We start from the raw sequence: 27,531 nt of genomic DNA on the forward strand, positions 1-27,531 counted from the left end.
TTTTTCTGTGGGCAGCTGTCCCTGAGCATTGATTTCGGCAGTGTTCAGGTCATTCTGCAGACAGTGCAAAGTTTTATTGAACCTGAGTCACAAATCATTGAATCTGTGCCTCACTTTTCTGCTTAGGAAGCTTGCTTTTCTGTACTATTGTATGTGATTTGATAAACTGGATTATTTAGGTATTATTTCATACTACCTTACATCCAAACAGCAAGAACAGAAGTTGCAAAGTGTGTAGTATTACACAATTTTCCATAAGCAGTAGGCTCCCTAAATGCAGCAAGAATATTTTACACAAAGAGAAAGTGTGCAGGTCTCCCAGCAGCATACTGAGTGAATTACTGTCAAATTTTCAAATTGTAAATAATTCGAAAGGCCACTTGAAAATTGAGGGTAGTAAGAGGAAAAAGGAAAAAAAAACAGACAACTTCAGTTAATTTGAGAACTCAATAGTGCTTCTTCCAACTCTTATGAATATTGACACTAGGCATTAGTAAGCATGTACTAGATGTTGCCGTGGAAGGAAGGGGGCTTCATTGCACAGAACCTTTAGAACAGTGGCAGTCAGGAGTAAGACCAGGGTAAGTATACTTGAGTTTACAGAGTAATAGAGTTTTGACCTTTAATTGCATCTGGTTTGCCAAATACAGGCATTAGATTTCAGACGCATGATGGAAATTATTTACTGGGGGCACAAGAACTTATAGTCATCGGCTCTTCTATTTTTTTGATGTTGCAGACGTGTTTGTTGTAACACGTGAGGGTGTGTTTCCCAGCGCAACATCTGATTAGTCACTAATTTAGTAAGGAATGTCCTGGCACACTATTTTGTCGAAGCATGTGAGCCTATCAGCAGAGTAACATATTCTTTTAGGTGTTTCAACATAAGTTGAGTAAAACAGCTCAGCTGTTTTGAAACAAGCCTTACGTTATTCCTTCCTTGAGTCTGCTTTTTTTTTTTTCTTACTAGCGGAAGAGCTGTTTCACGTTAACATACCAAAATACATTCGCTGCCTAAATTCTTTTTCTGCTTATATTCCAGAATGCTTTAGTCAGAATCTAAGTATCAGTGGAAATCAGCTGTCAAGCTGCACTTCTTTCATTTTTACACTAAGGAAAATAGAGGGTGGCATATGTTCGTTGTTCTTCATTCTCAGGGCAGGTTTCTCCTCACCTGAATGCAGGTGGTCAGACTTACTCAGGAGACCAGTTTAACAAAAATTTTCAGAGAGAAATATTTACTGTAGTGCACTGTAGTAAATGTTCTCTAGTAGTGTAGTAAAAGTCCAGCCGCGTGTTGTGTTCACAGCACTGTATGACACACACTTTGTTTTCCTATCTAGGATTTTATATAAGGAGAATGGTACTCTTTACATTTTTAAGCCTTTTCTTACTAAGAGCTTTGATTGGTAGTACAATTAAGGGATAAGTGACATAGCTGTGGCTGCTGACGTTACCATAGGCCAGTTCATCGTGTCAGAATAATTCTTAAGAAAATTTCATGATAAATATAAAAATGTAAAGTATAAAGTAGTAGAAATATTTTAAAGTTTTTTAAAATGACAGAAATATTGAAAAGTCTGCTAAAAATTGCAGACAAGAAAACTGACTAAATGCTGAGGAGAATTTGAGGTAGGCCGGCTGAATTTCCAATAGGCATTAGCAGAGCTTCGTCACTCTAAAAGCAAATGAGCAACTTTGCAATTTGAGAGAAGACTCTGCCATGCATTAAAAAAGAAAAAGAAAAACAAAAAAGAATAATCATATGGAATATGGGAAACAGAGGTGCATTTATTTAATGTGTAGTGTTTGAGTTAATGGAAAGTCAAAGAAGGAGTCCTTCAGCAGTGTGGAGGGGTACTATTCTGTTAAATGTGATCTTAAGTGATCCCAGAAAGGCAGGTAGCCAGGCTTAACCAAGTTATTCAAGGAAATAAGGACAAGAACTGACTGAAGAATTTCTGAAGGTCCTTAAAAGTTTATTACACAGCAAAATGGCATACAAATCCAGTGTGCTGCCTCATAGAAGAAAGATACATGAGAAGTGCAAAAAATCTGGGATAGAGGAACAACACTGAGCAAAGATAGGGAAATAGTTCTATACAAGGAACAAGTAAATGACGTAGGATTTCTTGGAAAAGGAATAATTAAGGAGAACTATAGTGAAATTCTCTAAGATATCATAAGAAGCATGTCTTTTCTCTCCCAGTATTGGAATGAGGGAACGTCAAAATAGCAAGCAGAAGATTGAGGAAATAAAAAAATGTAAGCAAGCTTTGGAAATCCTTGACACAGAATTGTTGTGAAAACTAGATCTATATGTGGATTAAAATATAAATTACAGGACAGTTCTTTGAAGAAAATTTATTGAAGGCTTCTAAGTACGAATTCACCACATCTGGCTTTGGAAGTCCCTCACCTAGAGATTGCTGGAGGCTGTTTTATTTCATTGATGTGTTATTGCATATTATCCTGCATCTTATTCTGTTCTTTGGGTATCCTCAGGTATTCAATTTTGGCAGCTCTTAAAGACAGGATACAGGTCTAGATAGACCATAAGCTGACCTAACTTACCTGTTCTTATTAAGCACATTATAACCTTTGACTTTTCATTGAGTGATATAACAAGCAGTTACATAAATGTCACTAAAAGCTTAAATGAATGTATCTATTTATTTCTGCATGTGTATAAATTTTTAATAAATTGTAAATAAATGTTGAAGTCAGAAATGCCCACTGGGACTCCATAACCCCATTGGAACCCTATACGTGTCCCTGGGACCCCATAACCCCCTACTGGGACCCCATAACCCTATTGGGGCCCCATGGCCCCCCATGGGACCCCATAACCCCACTGGAACCCTGTAACCCTCCACTGGGGCCCCATAACCCCATTGGGACCCTATAAGTGTCCCCATAACCCCCCCTTTGGGACCCCATAACCCCATCGGGTGTGTGAGACAGGTATTGCCAAGTTTTAGACTGAGTGTTGTTACCAACAAATCAGTGGAAGGTGCATGGTCAAAATGTATCTAAGAACCTGAGTATGAGATAGGTGTCATAAAGTCAGCAGAGCAGTAATACCTGAGGTTTGCACGTGATCAATGTGTAGCTGAATTCGCATGCATGTTTCTTTAGAACACATACTGAGACAAAAGCACATAGGACTGTTGTCTTGTAGATCCACTGCAAGGGCTCCAAATGCATCTGAACAGTTGTAGTATGAAGTTTTATGTCACAACTGTACAGGAACAACTGATTCCATTCTAAGTTCACCATAGGCATACAGTATTCCTAGAATGGACAGCCTGGTGACTTCAGTGTTCGACTGTTTGCTGAATTCAGTATCTTGTACTGTAATCAAAGTATGAAAATGTGGGCATACAGATGAAAATTTCTTAATCTGATGATAAATAGAGCTATAAAGAAGTTTCTGAAAAGGATGTGCAAGCAGGATTTTCTGTTAAATACTTTGCTCAAATGTGTTCCAGTTGTACTTTGAAGATACTTATTTCAGTCAATAATAATAATAATAATAAACCATACTAAAGAGGATTTTTAAAAAAAGAATAGCTTTAGTTTATGAAAATCAGTCTTCAGAGTCTTCCTTTGCCAGTCACTGGAGTGAAGTGGAGAGAAACGCAGAATACTTGAAACGTAATTGAAAGACAGTATGAATGTCTACCACATAAAGACTTTTTTTTTTAAGTAAAAATTCAACTCTCTGGACTAAAGTAAAACTCTATGAGGTACTTTTTTTTAATCCTTCTATTGTCCTCTATATAGGAACATCTATATATATTTTTTTTTTCAAAGCAGAGGATGCTTTCTGATAGGTATGCCTGACAAAAAAGATTCTGAAGGAAGCAGCAAAACCTATGACAAAGTAGCATACAATTCACAAATTTATTTATATAAAATACAAGTATGTACATGTAACTTCTAAGTTTAAAGCCTAATTCTTTAGTATTCTGACAGAAAAATGTACAATTGAAAAGTATTTCCCACAACTTAATGAGTTATTTCTTTAGAAATCTACAGACCTCCATGAGAAATGAGGGAGAAGGAAGTTATAATGGGAACAGGAGCTGCTATCTTGCCTTGCAAAGCAAGGTGTTCTGTACATGCCTTCTAAAAGCCCTTATGATATGAAATTAAATAAAAATTAATAGGAAAGGAACAGGGAAATTTTAATTCTTTTATGCTTTGGGACAAAAGTCTAGATAACTGACGTTAATTTGGCTTCCTGATAACATTGTCAGCCTCTCAGCAAAATGTCATCCTCATTATGACCTTTCTAAAGCAGGGCTATGGGTTATCATTTCAGCTCTTGCGGCTGAGTGCTCTGGCAGCCTTCACACACCCAGCTCAGGGTATTCCGCTCAATTGCAAATCTGCCTGTGTGCTTGGTTACAAACAAGCCAGGCTGCATCTCTGTATTGATCATTGCTTCTGATCTGAATGTTTCTTGACTTTCATCATCCCCAGAATGGTGTAACTTTACTCTTTGAGGGAGGGTGTGATTGTAGAAGGGGTTGATTTCTCTGTTGCAATCTTGACTGTATTTTTTGTGGAGCTGTATGGCGCTTGATTGGCCTTCAAAGATGTAAATTTTGCAGTTATTTCACTAAGAGCTGGGTGCTAGAAGAAGTATTGCTGTTTTACAAGTATTTGCTTTGGAGAAATTCCAGTAAGAAGTTAGACACCAGTCACAAGGATAAAGTTGGTTTTGTTTCCATCAGTGAATCTCAGAATTAACCATCCTATTCAGTCTGCAGTTATACATTTGTATGAATTGTCATCATATAAAGCATACCATTTCTGTGTTGATTGTATTTCTGATGCTGTTTCTCATTATTGCCTATCTTACCCTCGTATTGTTGTCTGTGGTGTAATTCAAGAGTATTTCCTTTACCTTGTGATGTTAGCATTTAAGAACTTTGAGTCTGTTTTCATTTTCCAGCTGGCACAGCTATGCTGTGGTGAGTGAGGAGCTCCCATATTTTTCTGTTGTTTTTTTTTTCTGGTTGCTCTGCATCCACAAGTATATGCTTTCTGAAATGACATGTGGTCACAGATCTGTTTGAAGTCGTAAAAACTTTAAACTTATATAAATTTACATGTCCTTGTTCTTATTATAATATAAAAGCTTTGCTAATGTGCTGTTACATATATTGAAGTTGGAAAGCTGTGATAAGTAGCATACAAATTACTAAATGATCCATCAGATAAAATGTGACCTTAAATTGAGTCACATACACGATAATTTATTATTTTTTTATGTCTCTTTAACACAGTTTCATAAGCTGTCACAGTGTGACTAAATAAGAATAGCTCAAACAAAAAAGCTCTTTATAGGGAGAGAATATCATTATAATTTTAACTTCAGACACATTAAACACTAGAGACTTTATCTTCTGTCACACAGTAAACCGATAAGTAGGTAATAAAATGATGAGAAAAGTTAACAGAATGATTTGGGAAGCTATCTCACTTGCATGATGTAGGTGTTAAAAAAAGGATGCCTAAAGGGCAACCAGAAGAACCAGGATAAAATCTTACTTAGTAAGAAAAAAATCTGGCTGGGAATCCTGAATATTAGTCAAGAACTTCGGCTTGTTGAGCTGAGGCATACGAATAGCGTTGGTGTCAGTGAAAATGATCAATATGTCAGCGCGTTCTGTGCATCCATTGCAGTGTACATGGAGTCCTGTGGTGATTCATCCTAAAGTTTGCAGTGTCTAATTCAGGGCTTGTGACTTGAACTTTGATCTAGTTATGGCTTGCAATTGCACTCACCACTCTCTGGTGGGATTTTCTTACGTTGCATCTAAGAATAAATTATATAATTAGATGGACAACTCTTCTTTCTCTTCATCGTTGAATACCGATATCAATGCATGCTCTTAGCGAACTGCTAGCCAATTAGCAAAATGATTCAGGCATAAGCATTTGTCAGTACATGACTCTGAGTGATTTTTTACTTTCTGAATTTAATTACATATACAAACGTCTTCTAAATATTCTTTTTCTTGGTAGCTTACTAGCAGCCTTTTTTTTTCATGTTTTGTGGTGTGTTTAATAGTTATATTATAAGACAAAAAAAAATCTCAAATTTGTGCTATCTTTGGATCAACACTTCCAAAAAAAAATGTAGAAATCTTCATGTGTTTTTAACTATTTTTCATCCTGTACTGATTGCCTCAGTGTAAGCTGATTTCACTGTTTAGCTATCTTGCTGTTTGGTCTGCATTTACATATGGTTCACCTCTTTGCAGGAAGAAATAAACCAATTTCTGAGATATTCAGATTGCCAAGAGAATTAGGTGGAGAGGCAGATATCAAAATCTTGAGTATTGTATCTGCCTCGGAAGGAATTTGCATTTTAATGCGACTTAACTAAATTACAGATCACAACTGTAGATGAACTAGTACATAAGTACCTTTATCGGTCTTGTAGATCTTAGGGAAATTGGAAATGTGATGTATAGTAAATAAAACAATAATTTCATGAAAGTGTATATAAAAGTATCTTGAAAAAAATTCAGAAAAGATATTCAATTGAAAGGTGGCATATGATGGATTTTTCTTCTCCAAAATATGTTTCTTTTATAGTTGTTTAACAGGATCCCATGGTCAAAAAGTTCCAGGGCAGTTGAGATTTTCACCCTTAGTGGTAAGATCTTATACCACTCTGTCTCCAGCTCTTCTCTGTTTGTCACATAAATCTAGCATGACCTATCACATTTGTACGAGAGGAAGATCTATGATCTTCATGTTACTAAAAGGCTTTTTAAATACTGTTGAAGACTCTTCCTTCCTTTAACTCTTCTTTTTGCCTATGTTCAAAAACTTGGAAATACTCTCATGCACTGTGGTGCATGCATGCTTAATGATGAACCACTAATATCTCATGACAATTCATTCTTTCTGATACAAGTCAGGTTTTGGTGTTTGTTAAATAGTCATGTTGCTTTCATATCTCATTTTTTGTAGCTCGTTAAAAATACATATTCATATGCTTTGTTCTGCTGAGTAAATATTTCTTGCATGTGAAATGTGATCTCATGTTTAGCTTTGTGAATGTTGTCTCTTTTTTTCAGTCAAACCTTCATGCTGATTTTGTTTTGTTACCCTGAATATGCAGCTTGTGATTTTAAAAATGCTGTAACAATTTGTTATTTCATCTAGATATGAAGAAGGAGTCCTGCTTAATACACAGGATCCAATGAGGAGAGAAAAAAATTCCTGAGTATTTAATTTCTTTACTTTTGTTGATCTTCCATTGGAAGATCTTTTTTTTCATTTCTAGACTCATATATAAATAAGTGCAAAAATATGTTTTGTGTGTAGTAGATGTTTTAAGTTTTTTTTTAAACATCGTTTAGCAGCTTGAGGTCATATCTGATATAATACTCTAGCAAAGAATTGCACATGTTCAACAGATCTATCTTGATAATTTTTCATTTATGCTTGTATGAAAGGTTTACACTCCTCTGAAACAAAGTTAAGTAAATATAATAAACACGGCTGGACTGTTTGATGGATGAGGAACTGATTACAAGATTGTACCCAAAGAGTGGTGGTCAGTGGTGCAATGTCTGGATGGAGATCGCTGATAAGTGACATCCCTTGGGGATCAGTGCTGGGACCAATGCTCTTTAATATTGTCATCAACTACATCAGCAGTGGGATTGAGTGCACCCTTAGCAAGTTTGAGGATGACACCAAGCTATGTGGTGCTGTTGACGTGCCTGAGAGACGGGATGCCATTCAGAGAGACCTAAATGGACTGGAGCTGTGAGCCCAGGCAAACTTCATGACGTTCAACAAATCCAAGTGCAAGGTCTTGCACCTGGGTTGTGGCAAACCCCACTCTCAGTACAAACTGGAGGATGTAAGAATAGAGCCCAGCCCTGCCAAAAAGGACTTGGGGTACTGGCGGATGGCAAGCTGGATATGAGCCAGCAATGTGCCCTCGCAGCCCAGAAAGCCAACCGTATCCTGGGCTGCATTGAAAGAAGTATGGCTAGCAGGTCAAGGGAGGTGGCCCTGCCCCTCTACTCTGCGCTGGTGAGACCTAACTTGAAGTACTGCGTCCAGATGTGGTACAGGAGAGATGTGGACCTGCTGGAATGCGTCCAGAGGAGGACCACAAAAAGAATACGATGGATGGAACACCCTCCTGATGAGGACAGGCTGAGAGAGCTGAGGCTGTTCAGCCTGGGGAAAAGAAAGCTCCAGGGAGACCCGAGAGCGGCCTTTCAGTATCTAAAGGAGTCTGTAAGAAAGAAGAGACAGACTCATTAACAGGGTATGTTGTGATAGGACAAGGGGAAATGGTTTCAAACTAAAGGAGGGGAGATTTAGATTGCAGAGAAGGAAGAGTTTTTTTACAATTAGGGTGATAAGGCAGTGGAACAGGCTGCCCAGGGCAGTGGAAGCCCTGTCCCTGGAAACATTCCAGGTCAGACTGCACCAGGCTCTGAGAAACCTGATCTAGCTGCAGGTCATTGTTCCTTGCAGGAGAGTTGGACTAGATGGTCTTTAAGGGTTCCTTCCAACTCAATTCTGTGATACTATATCCAATTTTAGGTTGGATTTAGATAGAAAAGATTCAGATAGGTATCAATCAGCAAATTTGGACGTTGAAAATATGGGAAAATGGAGTGTGCATTTCAAATTGATGAAATACTTTTTGGTGTGCGTATATAAAACCATAAATGTGCATTAATCCTAAACATGCCTTTAGGTTCTTGCTGAAACTAATACCAGCATGAGCTGTATACAAAAGTAAAAAGCTAGACTTTTCATTTCTTCTGGAAATCTGATCTACACTGTGTGTTCTTTTTGTAATTTTATTTTTGGTTTGAATCAGTTGAGGTTTTTTTAGGTTTTTAAGTGTACAGTATGATGTTCATTATTTTCCATCCACTTTATTAGAAGCGAGACTCACAGCTGAATAATTAGAGCAGGGTTGTACACCGAAAGCACCATCTCACTGTCCTTACAGATGAGGAGAGACACCGAAAGCATCAGGGATTGTGTCTAGTTCTGGAGCTGGTGGGCTAGTTGAAGCATGACTAAAATATTTGTAGGCTTACAGTCCATGTGAGATACTGCCAGATTGTCCCTTTCACACTCCATGTGGAGAGCATGCTGTATTTCACTCACCTGCTAAAGCCCTTGAGAATGTCCAGTATGTAAAATAGTGCATCGCACAGCATTTTCGATCCTCTCAGCTTCTTGTTAGGGCTACTTTCTTGTCGCTGACAAAGACATACACTTATTTTCTTCTCTTGATGATAACTTCCTTTTAAGTGTTTGGTTTCTATCTGTAAAGGGTAAATTGCACTATTTGGTGAGAAGGCCATTTACTTGAAGATTACAGTACATGTTCAGTCCAAATCAAAGGCAAGAACATAATGTCTAGGAATCCTTGATCAACTATTATGTCTGGCTATCATCAGGACTATGTTCCAGCACATCTTTAGGTTATCTTAATACACATAGGCAAACAGAGCGGTTACCAACTATCAAGAAAGTACTGAGGAAGATCTACATGAAGTTTCTTTACTTATAAAAACAAGTTCATGTAGATGAACAGAAGTAAGGATTCATTCTTAAAGTTATCCAAATAAAATAAAGAAGGCTGTGTACTCCGGAAAGCTATGTGTAAAAATACCATAATCAAGTCTGACGGAGTTTGAGGAACAACTCACAAAAAGGATAAAGCTGTGTTGATTAGTGTACTAATCAGTGTTCTATCAGTAATCAGTGTACTAATTAGTGTTTACTGCAAATGCAGTAAACTCAACAGTCCTGTTAATGCATCAGGAGCAGGATATCTTCCAGAGACACTTTTTTGTGTCAGTAGATGATCCAAGTAGAAAAGGAAAATTCAGAGATTTGACCAGTGCAGAAGAACTACATGGATTTTCTGTTTGTGTTCACTGTGGAGAAGGTTTCCATAACAATGACCTTCTTTAAGGGGGTATGTCAAAATATATACAGCATATTGCAGCCTAAGAAGATGGTAATCAACAAATAGAATAAAAAATAACAAGTAGAATTATGTCTCTGAAGGAATTCCAAGATGAAATAGTTGAACTACAAACTTTACTATATAATTTCTGTACTTTATGTATAATGTCTTACACTAATGTAAGACAATAGTGGTTACATACATTTAAAAAAAATGATTATAGGAGACACCTAGAGACAGCTGTGGTCTGTACTGGGCAAATGTGGAACATGGAAGGAAACAAAACAAACAAAAAAAAGGAGAACTGGTTAAATATAATACTGTTGAGGAAAAACAGTTCTTTTGGAAACAGGAAATCATGCTTCACAGCTCTGTTCTTTGAAGTAGGAAAACAAGGGAATTAATGTAAAGAGATAACCGATAAAGTCAAAAAAGCGTCTCTAAGGGAAAAAGTAGTTCCGAATTCCTGAATAAAATTACTTGTTCTGAACTGACCTCATTCAGAAATGAGACATTTGCATCATAATGAATTATTCCTCAAAAAATGTCAGTGTAGTAATTAGCAATTGCCAAAAAAATTAGAAATCTTATGAAAGATGCAGAGACCAAGAACAAAAATACACTTTTAACGTGGTGTAAAAGAAAATGGTATGCCTTCAACTGGAATAGTAGTGTACTCTTCCATCTTAAATTGATTATAGTATACCTGGGAAGAATTAGGAAAAGAACAGTGAGGATGTTTGATGGCAGGGTACTACTTATAATGCCAGAAACAAGTAAGCAAAATATGTATTTTCAATCCGGATGGGCTGATAGGAAGCAGAAAATGATCAGTAGTATCTCCTTTCAATTTCAAGTCAAGAGTTTTCATATTCCTTTACGATGGAGCACAGTTAGGTAGAAGCACTTAATGTAGAGTGAAGTTCCTTCTGTTGAGGAGCCAGGGGAGCCAAGGATAGAAAAAAAAATCAGAAAATGCTGGGTGTGAGAACTGAGACACAGCAAGGCCAGAATGGAGACTACTGAGTGGAGCAGGGATTAGTCACGTTGGGTGAGGCCTCAGAGATGGCAAAAAGAGCTTAAAGGAACAGGGAGGATTGAGCAAAGTCCTATGCAATTCAGAAACTTGTAGCATTAGCTGCAACTAAGCAAGGAAGTAAGAGCCTCACTGAAAACACCCATGGATAGGGGAGAAAGAACTTTTCCCTCCTCAGTTCTGTTATCTCTCGTCACTTGAGTTTTCCATGCTGAAAAAGTTGAAAAACGATTTTTAACTATTCTCGTACCAGCTCTCTTCTAGGCAACTTCACCTCACAACTCTGCAGTCCCATCAAAAAGAGTATGAGTAAGGGTTTGTAAAAATACAATTAATAGCTGTGAAAAGCTAATGGGAGGTTGCTGTCCTCTACCTCTTTTAGTATATGTTCCTAGAAATCACTTGAAGTTGGAGCTGGCTAGTTCAGAGTAGACAAAATTGCGTGATTTTTTGGATAGCATGTAAGTAAACTGCAGAAGTCCTTGCTGCACTACTTAATGAAACACTACCACAGAATGAAAACCTACTGAGGAGAGTTAAAGATCCCGTCCTTGCAGCTGGCTCAGGAGTCTCTTGAGCCACAGGCTGGAGTCTAGAAGAACGTGTGGAGAAGGTAGAAATTCATTTTTTCCCTGGGCTGCAGTTTTGTACATAGCTAGAAATCCCAGATGACTTTCAACCTGATTCAGTACAGTGCTTCTGCTCACCTGCTACTGTCCCACCTAAGCGTATTGGAAGCTGTTTTATCTCATGCAGCTATGAAATAGTTTAGAGCCCTATCTGATGGAGGCCTCCAGCTTGGTCAGTACAAGCTCTCATTCCCTTAGGTATGGAAGACTTAAGACTAATCAAAATTTTGTGGTGAATTTTCCAGATAGTCATCTTTGTGATTCTTACTAAAATATTTTAGTGTCGTTAGTGGAGCTAATTACATGTTCATGTGTTCTGAAGTCTGACTTGCAAAAGCAGTGAGCACTGAAATCAGTAGAAACTAGTCCATGAACATTAATGTGTTTTATAAATGCCCTGCTTTTGAAGTAACAGACCCTTGACATTTTGGTTAGATACTCATCTAGTAGACACTTCTGAACCTCGTATTTCTATCAGTAAATAAGTAAGGTGATAATATCCTCCTTTCCTCACTGAGGACATGTGAAGAGTTCCAAAGAATCATAAAAGTAAATTATGAACCAGCAGCGTGCCCTGGCAGCCCAAAGGACCAAGCATACCCTGGGGTGCACCAGGCCCAGCACTGCCAGCTGGGTGGGGGAGGGGGCTCTCCCCTCTGCTCTCTGCTGTGTGGCCTCACCTGCAGCACTGCGTGCCTTTGGGTGCCACAATATAGGAAGGACATAAAACTATGAGAGAGTGTCCAGAGGAGGGCTATGGAGATGGGGAAAGATCTAGAAGGAAAGATGCATGAGAAGTGACTGAGGCCCCTGGGTTTGCTCAGCCCAGAGCAGAGAAGCTGAGGGATGGCCTCATGGCGGCTGCAGCTCCTCACAGGGAACAGCATGGGGCTGTGACAGGGGAGGGGCAGGTGGGAGTTAGGAAAAGTTCTTCGCCAGAGGGCGGTGGGCACAGCCCAAAGTGCCAGAGTTCAAAGAGCATGTGGGCACTGCTCTCAGGCTGGTCTGATTTTTGGGTGGTCTTGTGTGGAGCCAGGAGTTGGACTCGATGAACGTTATGGGTCCCTGGTATTTCTGCTGTCATGGTGAGCACTGATAAGAGTCTGTGAAAATTATGGGTTTTTATCAGAGCATGACAAATGGACAGTCCACAGTAGTACTTTAAGAGCATGGATTGCAATAAGTTCCAATACTAAAATACAGGGATAGACATAATATTGCGATCTCTTCAGCCTATGAATGTGGTCATCAAATGTATTAACAGTGGGTAGTGGCACAGTAAAAAGTAGGTGGCTAGGTAAAGCTATCCTAATGCATGTAAAAGAGAGAAAGTTGCACAAGGGGCTTAGTTTTGCTTTCACTTTCAGTGCTACATGTACGTTTTGAACATTGCTTTTGTGTGTTTGCAGATTCCATTTATTTGTTTTGATTCTTTTCCTGCTTGGCAGACTTCAGAATTTTGATCTGAAAATGAAACTGTCACAGATTAGATTTTTACTAAAGAAGATTTAGAACTGAGCATTTCTAATGTTTTGAGGTAATCTACAAGGAAATACAGCTCTGATTATCTCAGCTATACATACAAGTAAAAAAAAGAAAAGAGGATGTTGGAATAAATGGGTATAGTTTACCGTGGAACATCTGTGTTGAGTAGGACAGGCTTTCTGTTTGTATTTTTATAGAGAATAAATAAATAAATAAATAGGTAATATATATTTATATTTAATATAATTAAGAAGTAGGACTCTTTCCTGTTTTTATTCTCCCTCCTTCCTGTTTAAAGTCCAGTATGATTAAAAGAAGTTAAAAGAAGTACCTGTCTTAAAAAAATTGAAGAAAAGTGTGGGTGGCTTTATGAAGAGGAGAAAAGAACAAAGGAGAATGCTGGAGAAGTGCAAGTTAATAAGTTGTCGTTCAGAGACACCCAGTGTCCCTGAGATCATTTTATTAATTCAGGTACTTACATAGTAAATATAAGTCATGCAATTACAAGTAATGGATCTCTGATTGTGTTGTTTGGGGATTTTTTGCAGTTTTTATCTAGATCTTACGGTTTGTTTTGAAGCATTTTATATTAAAGTAAGAAAAAAGGATGTAGTCCTTTCTTCTGTAGTTTTGAAAATTAAGCAACTTTCCACTGAGTGCTACATGACCTGCAGTGTATCAAGTGCAGCTTACCAAATTGAGGATACTGGGTTGGTTTTTAGTCTGACATACCTTTTGTTCCAGCTTTGATTTTTTTATTTTAAGGTGTGACATTTTCAGGACAGTTCATACTACCACACACAGGGCAAGGAGGTCTAATCTTGCTGGGCTTCCTTATAGAACAAAAAAGATTTCTGTCTGAAGATCTCTGGATTTAATAATTGATTGGAAATATATGAAGAACAGGTCAAGCTGTTCAATGGAAGAAGGAAGCCATGCGAAGGAGCTGCGCTAAACAATGCGCTGAACAGCACAAATATGTGGTCCCTGGATTCTTGGACTGATGAAGCTACAATGCTTCATCAGCACAGATAAGGTGGCTGAGGTGTTGAAATTTAATAGAAATGTAGCTGGTGTAGCTGGAGTGACAGAATCCTTGTCATGCATGCAGCTGAAAGTGATATGAGGAAAGTGATTTTGTCAGTTCAGCTTAGGTTGTTCACAAGGGATTTGGAAGTATTTTGGCAGAAAACCTCCTCCTGTCGGCATTCCTTTCTTTATATGAGGTCTGCTAGTATAATTTGCTGGTATCCCCAAGACAGCTGAAACTGTTTGTGGCAGACAAGCTTGAAATCAGAACTTAAAACTAAAGCAATTAATAGTTATTGAAAACTTGTCTTCCTATTCCTTATTTGAAAAGAATGACTAAGTTTGTATTTCATCTATGAATTAGTGGAGAAAAATTGTGACTTGCACTTTGTGGGGAGTAAGATTTGAACTTTTTACAGTTCAGTACAGTTACAGTAAGCTCTTTATTTTTATCCTTTAAAGCTGAGTATAATTTTGGTTTATGTTCACTTGCTCCTAAGCAAGTGGGGGACATTGAGGAAGGATGTCAGTGGAAGGAGAAAAATAAGATGCAATAACTGGGTCGTGATTCTCTCTCACATGACCAGAAGAAAAAAATGTTGTGCTCTTGGCTGTGCCTGCTACTAAACACCCTGTCATAGTGTGCGAGGTGAGTCACGACTTGTTTATTTATAGCATTGGCCAATCAACGCAGAACACTCTGAAATTCATTCAAGACAAGCAGACTCTTAGGATGTGTTGTAAACATTTGCTCTTTGAGCAAGGAGCGCTTTTCTCCGCAGCAAACAGAGCAGTTTCCTGGTTTGGTGCTTCTAAAACACAAAGCAGACTAGAAGACCTTTACCTGGATTATCTAGATTGGTTGAGAGAGAGACATAATTTCTTCTTATGTCTGAAATGCCAGACAGTGAGGACCTGGGACAAGATGAAAGGTACTGTAAACGATTCTGAGGGCCTTTTCATACAGTGTTGTATAAAGCAAAGTTGCCTATAATTAATCTCTATGAAGTCCCTGTGTTTTCATACTAGGTCAAAGATTACTTTGGTCTGTGTTATAACATTATCTAACTCTTGGGTGTTTTGTCTGTAATGCTAATATAATGCTTCATAAAGGAGAAGAAGGAAATCTTAATGTCTACATACTGGTTAAATTGTACATCTCTTGTATAATTCTCAAACTAAAGCTAAATGGAGTGAAAAACTGGGTGATTTCTACATGTCACTTTTCCCAACTCTGGGACAGCTTACAAGTCTCAAAATGTCAGAGAGGCAAATAGTTTACGTGGAGCCACATACTGACAGAAACATAATTCATTACTGTGAGATAGGGCACTGTGTCCCTTTGAGGTATGTCAGTTGTTTTGAAGTTCAATTTTCATCTTAATTAGTTACAGAAACCAATAGGCAGGACAAGAAGAAAACAGTTGGACCTAAAACTTCAGAGCAGTTTAACTAATATCGTTCTCCCAAATGTGTTCTAGCACATTCCTATGGAAATAAATGTACTAAATAAATTCAGCTAAATAGATTTTAAAATAGATATTTTAAAAGCAAATATTATTGATGTTTGGCTGTGACAGACTTTATGATTTTGGTTTCTTTAAGTCCAGACTATCTTTCCGTAGTTACGATTTTCATTTTCTTGATGCTGCATAAAATATTGGCTTCTAAACAGTACTCATAAATATTTGATACTGAAGAAAAAAATGTCATATATTTAGAAATAGACATTTTTTAGAGGTTAGTTAAAAAAAAAAGCTAATATCTAAGAAATCTAAGATTTCTTAGATTCTGCAAATCTAAGAAATTACAGAAATCAGAAGAGAACATTCTGTTACGGCTTGGGGTTTGATCTCTGCTTGTTATATTTAAATTTAAACATTGTGGGTGTTTTTCCATTATGTATGTGAATGCATCATTGGAAGATGGGTGAACAACTTTCTGGACGTCTGTAGTAGATGAGTATGTTCAGATGTTGTCACCTAACTGGATGAGTGTGGGTGAATGGATCCCCAGTGGCGTAATTGGGTCTTTGCAAGGGTGGGGTCACCTACACATTTCCGTTTGCAGGGATCTAGGTTGTGCCCTATATATGGCATAGATTATAAGTAATTGTAGCACTGACTGGCACATTTTTTTTCCTTTTTAATGAAATGTTGACTAAATATGTGATAGCTACGGAAGTGTTAAGTGCTATTCATTAAAAACTGTTTAGCTGAATCTCCAGCTTATTAAATTGTATATTTTTCAATACAGGAAAATAGCAATATGCATGACACATAGAAAAAAAAATGAAGGATTCAAATCATAGTCACTTTATTATTTTTTTTTAATTTTGAATCAGTTATATAAAGGACACGCATCATATCCTCCCTTGGAAATGTTTAATTGAATACAAGATGGGAGGAAATGTTAGCAGCTGAGAAAAATAATATAATTTTGATTTTTTTTAAAAATGCAGTGTTTATCAGCATGTAAGAGGATGCAATTTCTATGCAAAGCATGCACACTCTGTCATATTGAACTTCCTGTGTTTGCAATTCTTTCTCTGTACAGGCTTGGAACAGGTTTTGGCAGTTAAATAAGAGATGATACTAGGCCCATACCTCTAAGACTTCTTATTTTATGAATCAAAGCTTTTTTATTAATCAAAAAGGACAAATATTTCTTAAGCAACAACCTGAAAAAGCATGATAATAGGGCCTGCTCTTCTTATTTATTGTTTCTGCAACCACCAGTAAATGAGTTGGTCCTGATCCTAGTCACCCATCCCTGTGTGGCTTTGCTGTTCACCAACAAGGTTTAAGAAAGTAGTCTCATGAAAAGGTTCTTATTTTCTGGAATTAATTTGCCTTTTTTTTATCTTGGTGGTAACAAATAGGATACAGCTCAAGATCATTTTTACAGGTGTGATAGTGATATTTTATGGAGGTCAGAATATTTTGGTCCAAGTTAAATAGGAGGGAGTAAGAAGAGGATCTGTGGGAACTGCTCTAGAGTAGGATGAGAACTATACTACAGCAGTGCATTTTAGGGTTGCAGAAGAAGAGCTATTAAATACACAGATACAGATGATGGGGTAATTTTGAGACTGCAAAGAATCAAAGCTGTTGATCTATATATTTTAAAAAGTAGGATGCTTGTATTTTTGTAGAAGCTGTAGAGTGAGCTTTGTTTGCTGATGGATTCCAGGATGCTGCAGTCTTTGTATTCCTCAGATAAAACCAAATACTTCAAATGTCTTCTCTCCTCTTGAGATCATGTCCCACGTTAGAAAATACTGTGTCACCAGTGTATTTTATGGACATTATGACATTGTCATTCAAGGTGTGGCATTAGTCAATAGTCTGCTAGTCATACTGTGAGTTCAGATGTATAATAACCAAAGGAACGTATGCACAAACACATATAAATACTTCTTAGGAGGGATAATAAAAGGCTTCAGAGTTGTGAAGATCAGGTACCCACTTCTGCTTTGTTTTATCTGTGTGATCCCAGGTTGTAGCAGATAAAAAAAAAAACAGCGAGCAAGAATGTAGTCAAAGGTCAAGGACTGAAGTAGTTTAACATAACAACAGTATTTTCCCAATTACATGCAATAGTTGGTGTATTTTTTTTTTTAAAAAAACAACAGCATTAAAAAGAATGACAACTTAGGAGGAGTCTAATTATGGTCAAGAATGTGTTAAAGATACTGTGAATACAGTTCTTCAAACAGGTATTGAAGTGTGCCTAACTGTATTAGAGCAATGTCTTTGTTGTTCTAATTGCTATTATGTGCTTATTATCAAAAAGGATGGTGCACTAAACTGTTAGCCAGGAACCATTTCTGTCTTGGATAAACAATGAGATAAAAGGCTCTGTTATTTTGACCTATATTTTGAACCAGTTGTTTTTGAAATATAATCTCAGTGCATGACCTCTGTCACTATATGCTTGGACTTAGGAAAAGTGGAGATCCGGTTTAAAGTCAAATCTACATGTTATTTAATTACTGATTTGCAGTCATGTAAGAGTAGTTGTGTCTTCTGCTAATATTAAAGTGGAAAGTATTTGATACTGCTTTAATTGTTGAATTCAGTGCACAAATGTAGGCAATGAGTGGTTCAGAGCTCTCAGTGATGCATCAAAGCAAATGGCCACCGGTTTGTACTGTCATTGAAGCCAAATGAAAACAGTCCGAATGACGTTCTTCATAGGGTTAAAACCACCTTGTGATATCATCCGAAAAGTCATTATGATGTTTTTGGAAATTTAAACGTATTCTTTGTTTGGCAGTTGAACATGCAATTTTCCTTTTTCATGCAGCTGCTCTGCAACTCAAGGAATGCTCAGCTCATCTTTCCTAGCTGTTTGACTTTGAGAGGCCTTGAACTAGAAGTATCCCAGCTGAAGAATGTGGAGGCTGGAGGAAGAAAATGAGTTGAGGTTGTGAAAAGGGTTAAAAGAATTGACTTTGAGGGGAGAAAAATGAATGTAGAAGAATTGCTTCCAGCAACTGGGCAGAGTTATTTAAAGTTCAGCAAGCAGAACTTTATGCTTCTGTTGACAGAAACAAAACTTCCTTACTTTTCTAAACAAAAATAGTGCAATAAAAATACCTCTTTTACATCACCGGTTTCTATTACAAGTGGGAGGCTGACCTGGAAGATCCCAGCCCTCGTACCCTTTTGCTAAAAATACAGCAGCCCACAACGAGTAGTAATAGCATTATAGTTTTTATTAAATAGAAAGCGAGTCTGTAATAGTATTTATGTGACTCTGAAAGAGTCATTTTCATGCAAAAGGCATCTAAAGAGCCTGTGCTGATTTAGTAAATCATGACTTTGAACTAATAGCACTTGACTGTCAGCTTACATTTCACATTCTGGATGACCTCAAACTGGAGTAGCCGGTATTCTTCTCAGGAGAACTGGGCAAGAGTAGTGTGGGCCAAAGGAAATGTTTCCCATCAGAGCTGACCAGTCACTTTGCTGAGGAGAGTCAGCATAGAGAAGCTGCTCGGGGGAGTGTCCCACACGTTAGTAGGAGTATATTTGCTGATCTAGCTGTGCGTTCAGCAAAAAGTAACAACACTTAGGAGGATCTGCTGTGTTGAAGAATGCTGGGCTCGCCAGTTTGTATCTAATCGTTACAAAAAGACAATGCAGCTCCTTGACAACACTTTCTAACACAACTGATGTTACGTTTGAATGTAAGAGATGAATGCATCCTCTCCAAATAAAATCTTGGTAGTCTTCTGTCTTTTTTTTTCCTCAGGCAGCCTCTTGGACAAGATGAATTTCCCTATCCCCTGATACAGCGTATTTTTGTAATGATAGTATTGCTTTCTTTTTAAGACAAGTTTTTCTTGACGAGCAATATAGGGGGAAAAAAAAGATGTTTATTTATGGGATCGGTATGGCTTAGCAGCACGGTGGTGACAAGTTGTTCCCACGTGAGCTGAAGAGAACAAATACTGTCACGACTTCAGTTTAACACGCTGTGCAGGAAGCTGATAGAGTCAGGGATGAAAGGTTGCATATATTTTGTTTTGTTGACAGTCACATGTGTTGACCAGTCTGCTGTGCAGCCACTGAGAAGAGCACATCCAGGCTTATCACATGCTGGTCATTTAAACATACTTACTGTACAGCAATATTACCAAAAATAGAAAGAAAAGGGGACATGCTGTTTCTGAAAGCTGTGAAATAAGGCTTTTATAAAGGTGCTTCTGGTACACCTTCCTTTCAAAAAAAGATGGTTGCTTAAAGGATATACTTGCCACATTATCACACAGCCTTTGCAGCGTTTATAGATTAGCAATGAGAAATAAAGTGCATACGGATATCTGCAAGCTGGAGAGATTTCTCTGAGAAATACAGACCTTGTAACAAAAAGTTTTAGGATGACAATTCTCAATGAAGTGTGAGGAGCAGTGTGTTTCTAGATGCTTGCTGTATTCCTCATTCTTTCAATTACACAAGTCATTCTGCCATGGATCTCTTTGAAGAAAGTAGAATTTTACATGCTGCCTTAATGATTCATTTAAATTGCAAGTTTTGTTGACTTCGTCATAGTCACATGACACAAAAATAATTATTTTAGTGTACTTAACTGTTGCTTAGGATCCAGAAGTGGCACAGGTTAAAACACAACTCTGCATAGTAATCACGTTTGAAACTAGCCTTATTGGTCAGTAAGGTGCTATGCCGTGAGTTCAGTGCTATTTGCTGTTACGTCTTTCCATGCAGTGCACACAGCATTCACAGACTGGGTATATTGTAGTACGGTAAGGCCCATCAGCATTGCGTTATTTTCTACCACGAACTTCAGTGATAGATTTTACAGATTTTGTCATTGGTTCTTAATTCCACTTAATTGTAAATTGCGCTTTTTCTCCTGTTCTATTTTGGAGAGTGAAGGATGGTTCTTTCCATTTCGAGTATATGGTCACGTGAAATTTAAGTTGCAGGATCAGAGGGGCACATTTAAGTATTTTTCACAAACATTATCTAAATACCATTTAATATTCATTATCTCTATACCTGAATAATTTAGAAGACAGTTATAAATACATTTTTTGGCACAGGTATATGCCAGGTATGAAATGTTTATTTCAAAGGTAACTGCATCATTATAGTCTTCCCTTTTGCACTATGGTGGGTCCTCTCCTCCCAGGAGAGAACTGTGAAAGCCCTGAGGAACTAAACCTTCCCAATCCAGTTTTGCTCACAGTTCACACACTTGATCTTATTTGCTCAAGTTTTATACTTAACTCCTGGTTACCTATGAGGTTTGTCCTTAAATATCATGTCCCTCACAGCAACATCACTGTATCAGATATTTATGCTCAGAACTGATACTAAATGCTCCTTAGAATTGGATTTCTATAAGCTGCAGATATCAAATTTTTTTTAAAATGCCAAATACCAAATAGCCGTGTTGCCTGTATTTTGATTTACATATCTTTGGTAATTTAACTTTGAGGTTGTCCACTCTGGCAAACAGATTCTAAGTCCCACTTAAAATGACAGAGTCTGCACGGGTTTGAAGTGTGTGTGTTTACAGCAGGGAAATCAAGCAGGTTTGGAAGCACTGTAATTATCGACTTCTCTGTTTATGTAGGTGCAATCCTTCAGTTGCTACATCATGGTCTGCTCTGTGCCCGCTGCAGTTCTGAGTAGTGTGTATATGTGGATATATACTAAACCATGTACACATAATTAAAAAAAATCCAGCACATCACGAAGAGATCTTGAAACCAGTAACATGAGAGGTACTGACCTTTCTGAGAGAATGTGATGGGGCTTTGCTTGAACAGATGTCTAGATACAAACTGAGAGCATGACACCATCAGTCATATTTAGAGAACGTAATGCCACTGACTCTTCTGGCCAATGTTTGTGACTGTGATGGGTTGAAGCATCTGGGGAGGGATGGTGTGTTGTTGTACAGCTACTGGGAAACAGTTTATATATTTGCTCCATTTTAGAAATGATGTAGTAGTTAGTCAGAAGGATATGAGTAATCAGTTTTCTCTCTGAATGTCTTCAATTTTACTGACGGTTCAAGCACAGAACTGTAGTACTTTATGCAAAAGTCAGTATAAGTTAGGAGAGTATAAAATTTTCCTTTCTAAATGGTACACAAAAACCGTGAAGCTGTTCAGACACATCTGGCTACTTACATCCTCAAAGAGACACTCTGGAACCTTGGAGTTCCAAAACCTATTTCGGCAGGAAGGACGGGGTTCACATTTAAGTCATTTATTTTAAGGTACTGTAAGTAACATTATTTCTTGTGCTCTTAGTTGTCTGATGTCCTAGTCATACACTCCACTTTTATTATCTGCAACACTTTATAGATCATTTTTTCCTCATTGTCTTTAAACACAATGTCTGAGAAACTAACTTGGAGTATGCATTCTTCAGTGCCTGTCAGCTTTTGATCTGATGTAGGTTTAATCTTTATCTCTGTTTGTACTAGAGCGCGCAGGAAGCTCTCTACCTTTGCGTACATACGAATATACATTGCACCCATATCCTTCCTTCTCACTCCCCTTCCCCAGGACCTGTGCTGCTGTCCCCTAGTTCCATCCTCTGACCTCTGGTGAGCACTGCCACTCACGTAGGCCCAGAGAATAAGGGACCACGGAGTCAGATGTTGCCGGGGCTGACAGCTGGTGGAAGATGTGAGCAAAAAGAGGCATCCTGTGCATCTGACTGTTGAACTGAAGATCAGCAAGCCACATTTTTTACAGTTCTAGTTGCCTAAGATCGGTACAAGACCTATAAACAGTCCCCTGGTGTTCCTCATAAAATAAAAAAAGCGTGGCCATAGCAGAACTGACAAAGATTTCTCAAGGTTTCTTGTGGCTCAATGCTACAGGAAACTGCCAAGTATTCTTCTGTGGAGCAAGCTTAGGTAATGGGTTTGTAATGCTTTGAGGCAAACTTCACCTGTAGAGTCCTCTCCCCATGCTTGGTTTCTTCTTTGTCAGTGCACCACCAGCTGACCACAGACCCAGGGCATCTGGCAGTACACTGTATCTGCAGGTCACACATTCATCTTCTGAGTCCTGTAAAAGAGAGAAGTGGTAGCAACCAAGGGAAGCAACTCCAGATAACTTTCCTCACGTGTGACATTTTTCTGCATAACTTGTGTATTCTAATTGTTACTGTTTGTCTCTTAGTGCCTTGTAGTGTCTCCTCCACAATGATTTATATTGTCTTTATATTGGTGGTTAGTATATGTGAAAATACTCTGCATTATTATTGCAGCTAATGCCTTCATTTTTTAATTTTTTTTTTCCGTTTTTGCAATTAACTTTTGACATTAGGAAGCTAACTGTCTACAATTGTCCTATGTATTTCAAAGCTCCATTTTGAGAGCATCAGTCCTGCCCATTTTATCTTTTCCATTAAGTTCCACTTTAATTACCAACAGTTTTAAATAAAGAACAGAGCAAAGTCTGTGAAATGATTTTGTAATTCATAGTACTGTCACAATAGTAGTTTTCAGTACTAGAATAAACAGGAAATTCTTAAAATACATATGAATGCTGTGTTAGAAAAGCTGGAAGCAATGTTTCAGTAAGGAGAATAGCCTATCTATAAAATATCATTCTCATAAGACAAAATTCTAGTATAGTACTTTTCTGAAGTCTCCACCTGTCAGAGGGTGGACACTGAAATCAGTATTGTGGATGTGTTGAGAACACAAAGTTCTGTGTTACCAACATTCCTAATTGGTCCTGCTGTGTTTCTGTTGTATTCTTCATGAAATATTGAATGCTTTTATATGTCTTCTGCCAGAGGCAAATACCTGCATGCAGTGTCCTGCATGGCTGGCAGATGTGTTTTGTTTTCTCAGTCTTGCAGACGTCACCTCATCTGAGACGTAGGACTCTCATCCTATGGTCTTCAGATGCACTATTTAAAATGGTTTGGTTTTTCTTAAGGGGGAAGAGCTCTCTCTCTGAATATTCCGTAACATGAGAGGTAATCACACTACTGCAATACAGTAGTAAATTCTATACTATAATAAATACCAGGAATAGGACATCAGTTTGGGTTTTGAACTTTGATTGGTTTTACACCATGGCGAAAAAAATTAGTTCTTCTAAAAGCTGTGTTCTTTGTTTCACTATGCATACCATACTTTGAATGTGACTCCCTCTCCTTTAATGCTATTTATATTCTGTGTAAAATGGCTCCCAAACCTTACCCCTACACCCATGCTGCTGTATCACCACCTTGTGGTGAAGTTGCTTTGCAGTGGTTAAATAGAGGCAGAGGGAAAGGTTGTCCATGTGTGTAAAAAGACTTCTTTGAAATTCTTCCTGAATTTTGTAGAAAAATGTTGCTACTTAGACCAAATACTTGAAAATAGGAGAAGATGGTTAATGTCTATTATGTTTGCAAAGCTGGTTCAAAGTAATTAAGAAGTCCACAGTGCAACAGAAAAGAAGATATGCAACATGCTCATGTAAAATAAGAATGGATGTCATGTGTAAGTGAGAAGAAGGCTTATTCCTGGCTTGCAACTAAGTATGTAAAAATTCACAAATTTAAGTGCGGGCAACAGCTGGACCAAGATGTACAATTCAACAGAAGCCTGCAGCCCTCTTATCCTGTATATTTAGGAGACTGTATTTTTAAGAAAAAGTGGTGTTAGACTCATCAAGCACGTTGCTATATTGGATGTCAGATATGTTTTCCAGATTTTGGCCCAAATGTTAGCTGCAAGTTTCAAGGAGAGCTTAAGAATGGTGTCACTTTTGCTGAAACACTGGATTTGAAATTCAGAGTTCAATTTCTTCTTTTATCACAATTTGTAGAATATGTGGTATATCCTTTGAGTTATTAAACTGAAAATATATAAATAGGTTTTTTTTCCACTGGAAAATAAAGTGAAATATACATTTCTGCATATATTTAGCAAGCATGTGAATGGCTTTGTTATTAATCTGTGACCAGAAACCTGAAGTTATAGTGTGATCTAAAGCCTTTCTTTACATTTGACAACACAGTGTGCTAAACCATGTGAGCTGCATTATATGATGCGGTCTCATGATTCACTCATCAAGGCTTCTGCCTCATTCAGGCCCCTTGACCCTTTTAACAACCAGCCCTTCAGTGCCAGGTTAGCATCTTGCCTGCTCCCAAAACTATCTGGAAGTAGCATCGTGTAACTTCAGCCCTGCTAGGAGAAGGTTATCTTTTTGCGAAACACCAGCATATCTCTTGTAGCCCAGAGCAATTATACATGTACCACTGAAGTAAATCACTCCTTGAATTCCATTCCATTTTCCTTTAACCATTATCTCCTTGTGGATGCCCCATCCCTGGAGGCATTCAAGGCCAGGCTGGATGTGGCTCTGGGCAGCCTGGTCTAGTGGTTGGCGATCCTGCCCATGGCAGGGTGGTTGAAACTAGATGGTCTTTGAGGTCCTTTTCAACCCAGGCCGTTCTATGTTTCTCCTTGGCTCTCTAAGTAAACCCATTGCTTTTGCTAGTAAGAGCTGAGTCACAGCTCTCAGTGCAAGTTCAGAGTGAGCACCTGCCTGTGTAAGACGTTGCTGTACACTTTTGTTTTATAGACTCACAAAATGAAAGTAACATGAGAGAGCAACATTTTTAATACATTCTTTTTTAACCTTGGGGTTAAGAATTCCTACAGGTTTGTGAGCTCACTCCAAGAGATCTGTGAAATACTTATGAGGAAAAAGAAGCCTATTTTGTTAGGGATCCATCTATCTTCTGAAGAATGTTAGGTGTTAAGTAAATGGAAACATAACAATGTAATTTTATGTATGCACCTTCAAGCCTGTTACTTATGGGAACAAAACTCCAAAATAACTGGCTGTGAGGCTCAGCAGACTACAGACAGCAGTGCTGTTGTATGTGTGCATTCGTTCTTCCCTCACAAAATACAAGTGTATGTTCAAATACTTGGAAATCCCCATAACTGTCCTTATACCAAGAAGTGAGGGATATTAACAAGTTCATATTCCAAAATACAATAAAAGATAAATAAGAATGAACATAAATTGTAGCTAATGAAGTATGACACAATAGTAAGTTACGTGTGTGTCCTGTAGAGGGGCTAGGCAAAAGCGACCGATTGAATAACTTTCTACTGCGAAAAGTTAAAATTCTTATGAACTCTTATAGCTTGTACAATATGTAAAGAAAAAATATGGATAAAATTTGTGTAGCCTGCAGCATCTATTGGATAGCTGGAGGCTGTATCTTTTCAACATGGTTAGTCTGGAAGCCAATAAGGCTTCACATATTTTCAACCTACTTCAATATTCGTATGAGCTACAACTAAAGGTGTTGTGTGTTTGTGTTCATTTTACTCAGCTGGGAAGTCATCAGTTCCAGGCAAGACTACAGACTCAGAATAAATCAGTGCCTTTCAGAAGCACTGATGAATTTATTTGTATTTCTTCAAGAAATGTCCCACTTCAAGGAGCAAAACCCTGGCAAGGTAAGCACTGCCAACTAAGAGTGATAATTTGATACTGTTGAATACAAAGATGAGATAGATGTAAAGAAAGGAAAAAACACAGAAAAAGCATCTTATGATACATTCAGTCACGAGTTTCTCCTAAGCGCTCCCTGTGTGCAGAACACAGGTAGATAGATAATCAGTGAGAAAAGGTGTCTGTGGTAGAGTTTATTAGCATTAAAGTTCCCGCCCTTTTAGCTGCTTGAACCTCATCAGTCATTCTGTGGAAAGGAGATTTAAAGGAGATTTAATAAAACCTATAAAAAGCATTTTTAAAACTACACCATTCAAAGATATATGTGTTTTTTTTTTCCAAATAATTGTAGCTTGCAGAAAGGGCTATATCATATGTATTATATGATAGAAGAGAATTCTTCATATTTTATTGTGATAATTTTTCTTCTACGTGATGGTAGTCATTTGTTGGTTTTTTTTCTGGAAAAACTGAGCTGGAGAACACAGTTCATGAAGAGGCAAACAAGACTAGAGTTTATTCTTTCCTAATAGGAAGAGGATGATCATGTAGTTCTAGTCCAGTGTGAAGCAGCATTCTTTTTCAAAGAAAAACGTAAATAATTGTAACAGCATATAGTGGCGATATCACTGGGAAAATGTAGCTTTCACTTTTACATTGTTATTGCTAAACATAAAAATCTAGAAGGAGATGATTAGGGTATTTATTTTCCTCTCTTTTGATCTCAATTAAATATGCTACAAAATTTTTCATGAAAGTCAGCCGTTAAGAATAAGCAAATTGGAAGCATGCAGTCCTACACAAGAATATTAGGAGTTCAGACTGAAAATAGCAATGAACAGTGGGATCAGATACATTTCAAAGGTATATGAATTGCACACACACACACAAATTCTGTGGCTAGGATGATAAGGTTATCTTTAAAAGAAGTTGGGGTATACTGAGGTAAGGAAATGCAATACCAGTATACACAGTACCATAATCTTGTCCTGTAGTAATGTGACAAAGTAGCTATATCTTTAAGATAGGTCTAATCCTGATTTAGAAGTTGATTTTGACAGCATGTTTTCCTTTCTTTTTCCTGACCTAGTTCTCTGAGCTATGTCACTATTTTGCTGTTTAATTATAGGCAAATTAGCACAGATGCCGTGTGCAGAATTTCTTCTGGGCAATTTTGTTGCAGTTCAACTCTAAAGCAAATGAATTTTTACTGTAAACTCTCAACAGGTCAGTTCTGTACTCAGCATTGTGCATTACAGAAAGATGTACATCTCAGTTGCAGCAGAGGCTGAATCTCAAATTTTCTATTTAAAATTCAACTCCTCCTTGTCATTATGGGATGTTAGGGTGGCCAGGAAGCACCAGGACAAAACGGTTGTATGGAATAACACTTCAG

General features: G+C 37.7%; 1 protein-coding gene across 2 annotated transcripts in view; it reads left to right on the forward strand.

Moving 5' to 3' along the window:
• The window catches only part of RETREG1 (reticulophagy regulator 1), a gene marked incomplete at its 5' end in the record, with an annotated part of 64,392 nt that overhangs the window by 26,578 nt on the left and 10,283 nt on the right, over window positions 1-27,531 (forward strand). For both annotated transcript variants that reach the window (XM_021386291.1, XM_021386292.1), the window contains 1 exon segment: window positions 26,014-26,140. In XM_021386291.1, coding sequence (XP_021241966.1) covers window positions 26,014-26,140 — 127 coding nt within the window.

This window comes from Numida meleagris, chromosome 2, assembly GCF_002078875.1.
Source record: "Numida meleagris isolate 19003 breed g44 Domestic line chromosome 2, NumMel1.0, whole genome shotgun sequence".
Taxonomy (NCBI): domain Eukaryota; kingdom Metazoa; phylum Chordata; class Aves; order Galliformes; family Numididae; genus Numida; species Numida meleagris.